This window comes from Camellia sinensis, chromosome 5 (assembly GCF_055761805.1).
Source record: "Camellia sinensis isolate YWXY chromosome 5, ASM5576180v1, whole genome shotgun sequence".
NCBI lineage: Eukaryota > Viridiplantae > Streptophyta > Magnoliopsida > Ericales > Theaceae > Camellia > Camellia sinensis.
The window spans coordinates 136987005-136997774 of record NC_138965.1 but is presented as its reverse complement, the minus strand read 5'-3'; the positions used below and the strand labels follow the sequence as shown (position 1 = coordinate 136997774).

The window sequence follows — 10770 nt, the reverse complement described above, 5'->3', positions numbered from 1 at the left end:
AGCAAGTATAAGATGGGGACCTCAAACAGTGAGAGGCCCTTAAACAAAAGTGAAAAGGAGCTCAAAAAGATGCCACTTTCAGTTAGGGCCGGAGCTCAAAATAACAAGCATGTATGGCTAAGAAATGATACAAAAATAAGCTCAAAAGAGGGGAAATACTACTCACCCTTGAAGACCAACCCTTGGATGCTGCTTGGCTTGAGAAGTGATGCCTCTTAGCTGCTGGAAAGCTCCCCAAGCTGCTGGAAATGGAGTAGTGGTGGTGATGCTAGGTGCTGATGAAGAAAAAGTGGTAGAACTTGGTTGTTTTAGCTTGAAAGAGATAGATGGAGGGAGATATGTATATGCAAGCTTGAAGGTAAAATTTTTCCAACCCTTAGACCAAAGCTGGAGGCCAGTTATATGGACCAAGGAGAGGGAGAGAATGGAGGGAAAGAGTGGGGGAAAAAGGACCAAGTTTTCCCCCAAAAGCTGTCCCCCGGATACAGGCTTTTTTAGGGGAAAACAGATATACAGCTGTAATGTACTCACTTTGAGGAGAGAGGCCGGCCAGTTTTAGGAGCTGCAGGTGGCCGGCTGGCCACCCCCCATAGTCGGCCGGCCAGGGGTGAAAAGGGTCAAGGTGATTTAATGGCCGGCCACCATAGATAGGTGTCCTCCCAAGTGCCCTCAACACAACCTTGTAGTTCAAAATTGGCAACAATGACAACTTAAAATAAATGCATGACACACAGCCGGGCATAACAACACACAGTCGATAAGCTGAATACACACTGTCCTCAGACACTGATTATTATCCCTGTATCACTGTCCCCAAACTGAATCTCTGATACCCGCAGATAACTGATTCTCAAATACTGACTGATGCCCGCAGGCTTGATACCCACAATACTGAACTGACGCCCGCAGGCCTGATGCCCAAACTCATACACTGATACATGCATTCCTGTAGAGACGCACTCTAAAGCACATAACAGATAAGTGAGAGCCAAAACACCCCTATGTTGGGGTAGGGTTTCCCTGTCCTATTTTGTCAGGAGCTAGGGTTTCACTACGCACGCAGCGGTTTCAAACAACCTATAAACGGGTAAGCAACCTGTCCTAGTTTGGATTGGTCACTATGGATCCGAATATGCACTAGGTCGAATGGTCAAAGAGGGTGCCCCGGTAAAACCGGGGTTTGTGTTCCCATACTGGCAGAGCCCACAACCGGTCAGCCTTATGGTCATGCCTTGACAAGACAAGCCTCCGGCGAACCGTTCAGGAATAGCAGATGGCAAACACGGTGTCCTAGGCGCACCAATGCAAATGCAATGCAAAGAAACACACAAGTGTAGTCAAAAACAGATATCAAGAGTTCGAGTCAAGTTCTCTAAATCCCCAGCAGAGTCGCCAGAAACTGTAGACGTCCCCGAACGCCCCGGGAGGGTGAGTCCCGTTCTGTTCATTTGGGGTCACTACAGCTCAGGACTCTCAAATTGTCACGGTTCTAAATCTGAACCAAAGAGTCCAAATCCGGCAAATCGTTTTGAGAAAAACAGGTTTTTGAAAGAAGTGCCAAACATGGATTGCTTTGCCAGATACAGAGTCGCCACCTAAATATTTTATTTTGGAAAATTTAGGAAACCCTGACTCGTTGCCTAAGGCCACGTATCCGTCATCACCAAAGTTGCCTGGCTCGGGAACTTGGGTACGATTGGGGAAGGTCACTTCGTGAGCACCCCTGCTCGCCCGATCAAAGATCGGCCTCTACTAACCATGATATCTATTTTTGCAAACATTATGCGTTCTTATTCCGGTTATTAGCCTAGGTTACTATGTGATGCGCGCAGCATACAAGTATAGACCGGGTCGCCTGAATTGGAACAGAACATTTCATGTTTGTTTTTTTTGAAAGGTGGTTTGCTACTCGCAAGTAGGCTTAAAATGCAGATTTTGCCACCCTCGGGTGGGCTTAGAAAAGATAGTTTTGCCACTATCTAGTGGGCTTAAACTCACAGTCAATGATTTGTCCCAATCCAAATAACCCAACCTTCACCCACAGGCATTTAGACAGTTATATCACATAAGCATGTAGCCTCATGGTAAGCATGCTATTCATGGCATTCACTCACACGCATGCAAGGATGCTAAAGCATAAAACTTACCGAGTACTCCAAGCCAAAACAGAAACTACATTAGAAATCATGCATGATCCTAAGTATACAGAAATGCCTAATGCAACACATGCAAAAATGCAAACTATAGCAGGCTCGGCTATTCTAAACATGGCATATGAAATGCTATAACTAACATGTATTCAATTTGGAATTGAAATACAAATGCAGTTAGTATGATGCGCCGAGCCCGATGCATGCAAGACAGATGAATGAATGCAAACATGCTATCATACTGTATGCTAATTGAAATATGCCCTAATCTAACCATCATAAGCGGATAAATAAAAGGGAGAAAGACGTGGGGTTGGAAGACATACAACACACACACGCACACTTATTACAGTTATGCCCTCGCGCAGAGGGTCCAAATAAATAATACAGTCCCAAATGAAAGAATAGTACAGTCCAAATATTACAGTCCCAAATATAAACAAATTCCTAATTAATTAACAAATTAACTAATAAAATAAATAAACTGGCATGCAAGCCAGGGGCTGCCTTGATTCCATTCCGGATGATTAATGATGCATGCCCGGGTTGTCTTTGCGTGGAAATCCATGACGATGCCCCAATTAGCCTCTGTTTGCACCTATTATTGAAATGCGTGCCAAGCCTCGGAAGACCGCTGATTCTTGATTTGTTGCAACAGAGAGCAGGAAAGGGGCATAGCAATGTATTTTCACAAATATATGCATGCCTTGATCCTCGTGCCACCAATCACGCATATCGAGGCATGATGGCCGAGGAGTCGAATTGCACAATTTAATATGAAATGAATGCACATGAAAACACAACAAGACCTAACTCCATCATGGATAATCCGGAGTGTCGGTGACTGGGGAATTGAGACACGTTCTGTCACTCGGAGTACGAAATGCGCCTCGTTTCCCGTGCCCGGGCTAACTCCTATCCCGAACACGATGCAATATGCATGACATGCATGAAATGCAACTAAGATACAATCCTAACATACACAATGTTATGAAATGGCATACACGCTTCACGAGGTAATACACAACCGAGCACACACAATGCTATGGATGAAATGGCATACGCAATGCGATAATGGGCTTACACCAACATGAGAGAGCCTCAGCCACTCTCACATAGGAGGCCATCAGATAAAAACAAGACGACTCAAAATGCGTGCACGCGTGCATGCAAACCGAGAACCGACCCTCAGGCACCGAAATGCCACTCTAATGAGACATGGCAAAGACATGGAATATGATATGCAAATATGAAAAAATCAGTAGCAAAATGAGGTGGAAAACAGCCCCGAAACAAGGCGAAATGACACCCGATGCATGGAATTTCTCCCGAAATGCAAAACTAGGTACATGAAATGGCTTACAGCTATACAAAGCATGCATAATTGGTACATGGAATGAAAAGACATAAGAAATTCAGCCCCAAAATAAGCATTTTTATAGTTCAAAGCATGGCCAAACAGCAAACAGAAATAGGAAAAAACTAGCATGCAAAAATGACCCTAAATACGAGATAAAGAAGAAACTCACAGCTGCTGTCCCCAAACAGATTAGGGCCCTTCAACAAAGTTGAAGAGGGGCCTGAAACATGATCTTTTACAGTTTATGGAAAACCACAAAAACCAGCACAGGTATGGCTAAACTCTCATGCAAGAAATGGACCAAAAGGTGGACAAAGAAGCAAGTGAAGGTTTCTGGCCTTAAACACAAAGGGGCCCTTCAACAACATTGAAGAGGGGCAAAAAATAATACACTTTACAATTGATGGCCAGACCCAAAACAGTACGAATACAAGCCAAAAATATTATGCAAAATATGGCCAAAAAGAGAGATATAACACAAAGTATATAAAGGATGTCTCAAACAGTGAAATACCCTCAATGAAACATGAAGAAGAGGCCAAAATAAGACTATTTTCAGTTATAAAAATCGCCCAAAAATAGAATCACAATAGGCTAATAAATCATGCAAAAATGGGGACCAAAGAGGGGTATAATGACAAGTGGCACATGGAGGTCCCAAAAAGTGATGAGCCCTTCTTCAATGTTGAAGAAGGGATCAAAATAAGCCTATCTACAGTTTACATCATGCTCTAAAACAGATCACATATAGGCCAAAAATACTATGCAAGATTATGGCATACAAGAGAGATAATGAAGCAAGTATAAGATGGGGACCTCAAACAGTGAGAGGCCCTTAAACAAAAGTGAAAAGGAGCTCAAAAAGATGCCACTTTCAGTTAGGGCCGGAGCTCAAAATAGCAAGCATGTATGGCTAAGAAATGATACAAAAATAAGCTCAAAAGAGGGGAAATACTACTCACCCTTGAAGACCAACCCTTGGATGCTTCTTGGCTTGAGAAGTGATGCCTCTTAGCTGCTAGAAAGCTCCCCAAGCTGCTGGAAATGGAGTAGTGGTGGTGATGCTAGGTGGTGATGAAGAAAAAGTGGTAGAACTTGGTTGTTTTAGCTTGAAAGAGATAGATGGAGGGAGATATATATATACAAGCTTGAAGGTAAAATTTTCCCAACCCTTAGACCAAAGCTGGAGGCTAGTTATATGGACCAAGGAGAGGGAGAGAATGGAGGGAAAGAATGGGGGAAAAAGGACCAAGTTTTCCCCCAAAAGTTGTCCCCCGGATACAGGCTTTTTTGGGGGAAAACAGATATACAGCTGTAATGTACTCACCCTGAGGAGAGAGGCCGGCCAGTTTTTGGAGCTGCAGGTGGCCGGCCGGCCACCCCCCATAGCCGGCCGGCCAGGGGTCAAAAGGGTCAAGCTGATTTAATGGCCGGCCACCACAGATAGGTGTCCTCCCAGGTGTCCTCAACACAACCTTGTAGTTCAAAATTGGCAACAATGAAACAGGAGAGAAAACAAGCCATTTTTAAGAAGGGCTCAAAAGGGTCAGGTGGAATTACTGGCCGGCCACCAACTTTTGGTGTCCTCCCATGCGTGTACAACACAAATATGTGGTTAAAAGTTCAAGAAAATGGCCCAAGGTTGTTCAACATTGGCTTGGAAGTGAGAAAAACGGGCGTCGGAGGGCGCCGGAGGAATATAACTGGTTGCTGAAATAATTGCTAGCCTCCCACCCTTCTACGGCCTTCCTGGTGATGAAACAGAGGTACCTGCCAAAAATGAACGAAAACCGATGCAAAACGAATGCTCGGGGGCCAAAACGCGCAGTTCGGGGCCCCGAAAACTGCCTGTTAAGCACCGAAAGTGGCATTCGACCACAAAGTAGATCTCTCAGACCTCAGTGTCCCTCAAAAGGGAGTAAATAAGGAGTATGCCAAAAATCGGGGCAAATGGAGGTGGTTAAGCTGTCCCGAACCGAGGCACACGGCCAACGGTTCTGAAAAACCGGAAACCAGGCTCCGAAATGGGCAAAATGGCCTATAGCCACAAAATGTAGCCCACGGCCACTGAGAGATGGTCTACGGGACCTCTCCCTCCCCTCAGGAAAAGAAATAGAGAAAATCGAGTCTGGTTCGCAAACCGAGGCAAGGCACAGAAGAGGGTTTGGAAATCCGGAGGCAGGGCTCACGGCCGCGACTCTGAGACTTCTGAACGAGCACGATATGCAACGTCACCGAGCGCTGAATCGGTGATGTCTGAGTCTTAAGGTCGGTCAAAAAATGGGGTGTCTACATACACGTTCCCCCTCCTGGCTGCAAACTCTGGGAGTAGAGGGTCTATAATATAATGCGGGCGGTCGTGACCCGGGGCGACGCCAAGGACGCGAGATGGTCCGAGAAAACGCCTGCGTGTATGGACAAGGCTGTGCCTCCATAATAAGTGTGGGACGTCGGTAGGGTCAACCTGGATATAAATGAGCCGACCCATCAACCGGCCAAGCCCTGGGTGTAATCCCCTGACTATTTCCTCAGAATCTCTCCAACCCTCAGGTGAGGCGGGGGCGGGGGCAGGGTGTTCAGCTAAGATTTCATCTAAATTGATGGCCTGGAGGTCATTCCAAAATGCATCATCAAGGTAAATCTCTGACATCCCTACAACACCAGAATAAACATGAGATTTACACAGAAAGACTAACGGTGCAGGTAAATATCTATTATTATTTTATTTTTATTTTACTATATTTTCTTAGCTATATAGTTTTATAAAAACTTTTTTTTTTTTAACCGTTGCTCTGATACCACTTTTGTCACGACCCAACCCCAGGGGCTTAAGGTTGGAATCGCAACTTACTAACTTGCTCTTATTCGTAGCAAATTAAGATGCGCAAGTGGAAATAAAAATAATTAAACAGAAATTTTACTATTTTTACTATTTAAGAAAGAGGAAATACATTTCTAGGGCTTTCATTATTTTATTATTCAGTGACCAGCCCCGAATAGAAACAAAAGGGAGCAAAAAAAAAAAAAACAGAAAGATAAAATAGTGATTCAACATCAATCCATGTGTAGGTTCCATTTTGTGGGGTTATGGGTTTCCTTTACATCTCGTCACCTGAAAGGGTAACAGTTATAAGCACACAGCAGAGTGAGAAATATTATGCCAAAAGTGTAGGGAATACAAAATAACCATGGATAATTAGGTAGGCAAAAATATTTGCATAATTTAATTTAAAATGACAGTTTATTTAAAGTGGCAGAATACAGAAATCATGTAAATAAATAATCATAACCACGGTATAAAACAGAACAGAACAGAGGTCACAGAAGTAACAGTCAGAACAGAGGTCAATGGATCTATGACAAACAGAGGACCACAAAGTGGTCAAACAGAGGCCAGTGGTTATTTAAGTCCCCCAAGGCGTGGAACTCCCGTGGTGATACTTACAAAACATAATTGTTTATAAGGTTATAGTCAAATATATACTAAAATTTAAACAAACGTATCTATGGGTTTCCTTTTAAGTAAATAGAGTTTAGAAAGTAACCCACGTAACTGAAATATTTATAAACATAACTTTTATTTATATAACTTAATAAATATAACTTGTATAAAATAAGCTATGGTAACTCAAAAAATTCGTAAAACATATAATGGTAAAGTAAGGTATAATATAACTCACCTTACATGTAACCCTTAGCCTTACTTTACTATCAGAACTTCCTTTCCTTACTCTCAACTTATGTATTTCTCTCGGTTTCCCACTTTTCCCTTCTTTTTTTTTTCTTTCGTTTTTGTTCTCTGAATCACAACACCCTAGTCCCTTTATATACTGCTAACCGAGCACAGAAATGAATGACACGTAGCCTCTCTCTATGGAGTCATCATGATGCTAGAAGATTTGAGCTCTTAATTGAAGATTCAGTATGAGATTTAAATCTTTATAGATAAGTACTATCTTCTTAATGAATATACATATTTGGGCCCTCTTTTTTTTTTTTCTCTTCTTGGGCCAAAATCTACAAAGCATTGCTGGGCCAAAATATATATATATATATATATATATATATATTTTCCTTTTCCTTTTATTCATTTATTTATTTGTTTTGGTGTTAAGTGTTTCAATGTTCCTAATATAAATTAAATTATATCTTATCATTTAGCATCGTAAAATTAATTATTTTATTTTATTTTACTTTACTTTACATATTACTATTATTATTCCATATTATTATTTATTTACTATTTTTAACTTTAATTTAGTCCAACTAGTACTAGAATTTCATATTTCTGTTAATTTGGCCCTAAATGAAAATCCCTAATTAATACCAAATAACCCAGTGCTAAATTAGATTATGTATTTATTATTAATTATTTTATAATATATATCACATGCACCCATAATTATATAACTATAAATATTTATGTGGTATTTAATTAAACGTTCAGGGTGTCACAATCTCTGTCTGTCACTGTCCTCAATCTTTGGTTGCATGTCTGTGTCTCGCTCTCTGTCTCTGTCTCTGTCTCACACGTACTCTAGATCGGTAGTTTATGAGGTAAACTTTTTCCCCCAGCTCTCAAAGTAAGAAATTAGTAATAATAGTTAAACAAAAAAAATCAGTTCCATATAAAATCAGTTCATACACTTATTTCATTAAACAAAAAAAAATCAGTTCATATAAGAAATTAGTTCTATATAAAAAAATCGGTTCCATATAAAATCAGTTCTTACACTTGTTTCATTAAACAAAAAAAATCAGTCCATATAATAAATTAGTAATAATAGTTAAACAAAAAAAATCAGTTCATATAAAATCAGTTCCCCCAACCCCAAGTGACTCAATTTGGACATTTGTTTCATTAACAAATGAGTTCATAAACTTTGTTCATACACCATCCCCTGATATTTGTTCATACACTAATATTTGTTCACTGATATTTGTTTATACACTTTCTTCACTACATAAAAAATCCGTTTCATTAACTATCCCCTAATATTTGTTCATACACTTTGGGGATAGTCCCATAATATTTGTTCAAATCAGTTCCATTGTTCAACAATGGTTCAATTTAGGCATTGTGTTAGGGAACTGATTCATTGTGTTTGTTTTGGGCATTGTATTATATAATCATTCTGAAATCATTTAATTGTTATTTCATTAAGCAAAGTGAAAAAATGGAGGTTGATTCAAATGTTGGTGACAATCCTTCAGTAAATAAGGGTGAACAAGTTGAAGAACCGAAGAAGGGTATGTATTTTAGCTCAAGGGAAGAAGTGTACACATTTTATGCCAAATATTCTAAGCATGTTGGATTTTCTATAGCTTATAGAGCACAACATTTTGGAGATGATGGGTAATTAAAAAACTTTACAATTGAATGTTCTCGAGCGGGGGAGAGAAAAAAGAAATTAGAAGTCAACCCTCTTAAGCCATCTTTGTCCACAAAAATTGGTTGCAAAGTAAGGGTACGAGGTAGTGTACAAAATGATGGGAGATATAAACTAACCACAGTTAACCTTGAGTATAATCATGATTTAATTTCCACCGACTCACGTCATTTTGCAATAAATAAGAAAATTCTTACTCCTGTGAAGAGAAGATTAGAAATTAATGATCAAGCAGGGATTGGGGTGTCTAGGAACTTTCATTCAATGGTTGTTGAAGCGGGAGGATACGAGTCATTGACATTTGATGAGCAAGATGCAATGAATTACATTGAGAGAGCTAGACGATTGAGGCTTGGGGAAGGTGATGCCGAATCAATTCAAAGTTATTTTATGAGGAAAGCACATAGTGAGAGATTCTTTTATATGATTGATGTTGATGAGGAGTTTCACATTAGAAACTTGTTTTGGGCTAATGCAAGGAGTCAGATGACTTATGAAGCATTTGGAGATGTCGTTTCATTTGACACAACTTATCTGACAAACAAATATGACATGCCATTTGCTCCATTTGTTGGAGTTAATCACCATGGGCAGTCTATTTTGCTTGGTTGTGGATTGTTATCTAGTGAAGATAATAACACATTTGTTTGGCTATTCAAGTCGTGGTTAAGTTGCATGTCAAATCATCCTCCAAAAGCTATCATAACTGATCAGTGCAGAGCTATACAAAATGCTATAGAAATTATCTTTCTACAAGCTTGACATCGATGGTGCTTATGGCATATCATGAAGAAAATTCCGTAGAAGTTGAAAGGATATGCTCAGTATGAAGCCATAAAGTTGGTTATGCAAAATGCAGTTTATGACTGTTTGACAAGAGTTGAATTTGAGAGTAAATGGGAAGAGATGCTTGCAACATTCAAACTTTATGATAATGAGTGGTTGGGGGTACTATATGATGAGCGGCATCAATGGGTACCTGTCTATGTTAAAGACATTTTTTAGGCTGGCATGTCAACTACACAATGAAGTGAAAGCATGAATGCATTTTTTGATGGATATGTAAACCCAAAGACTACATTGAAGCAATTTGTTGAACAATATGATAATGCCTTGAGAAGTAAGGTAGAGAAAGAGACGAAAGCAAACTTCAAGTCTTGACACAAATTGTTTGATTGCCTAACTATATATGGTTTTGAGAAGCAATTTCAGCAAGTGTACACTAATACAAAATTCAAAAAAATTCAAGGAGAGTTGAAGAGATTAGTTTACTGTCAGCCGTTGTTTTTGAAAGATGAGGGATCAATTTCTACATATAATGTCCAAGATGCGATCGTAGTTTGTAAGAAGATGAAGCATGTGGACTTTGTTGTCTATTTTAATTCAACTGAATGCGAAGTTCAATGCATGTGTCAGTTGTTTGAGTATAGAGGCATTATGTATGCTCACTCACTCACTGTGCTTGTGAGAAGGTGCATAAATGAGGTGCTAAGTAAATACATTATGCCGCGTTGGAGAAAAGATTTGGATAGAGAGTACGCATACATCAAAACCGCATACACTGGCTTTGGGAATGATTTTAATGCAAGTTGCTATGAGAGGATGAACAAAAAATTGATTGCCATTGTACAACTGGCTGGTAACTCTGAAGGCAAAACTAAAATCATAGACCTTGGTTTGGATGAAATAAAGGAGAGAGTCATGAAAGAAGAATCCAATGATGAGAGTCATTTACCATGTTCCAGAAAAAGTACAATTCGCACCGGTTCTACACAAGGAGCTACTAGTAGGAACGTGATTAGTGCTTTGGTTGCTCGGCGAAGAGGCCGTCCCGTTACCAAACGAAAGGTTGCCAAAGTAGATCAAATTG

At 40.0% G+C, this 10770-nt stretch overlaps 1 protein-coding gene across 1 annotated transcript; it reads left to right on the top strand.

The window, feature by feature from the left end:
* Positions 1-8687: 8687 nt before the first annotated feature.
* Positions 8688-9662, top strand: LOC114267110 (protein FAR-RED IMPAIRED RESPONSE 1-like). The gene is made up of 2 exons (XM_082872127.1): positions 8688-8866; positions 8978-9662. Exons 1-2 carry the CDS (start codon positions 8688-8690, stop codon positions 9660-9662), a joined length of 864 nt encoding a protein of 287 aa, XP_082728253.1.
* The last annotated feature ends 1108 nt before the right edge of the window (positions 9663-10770 follow it).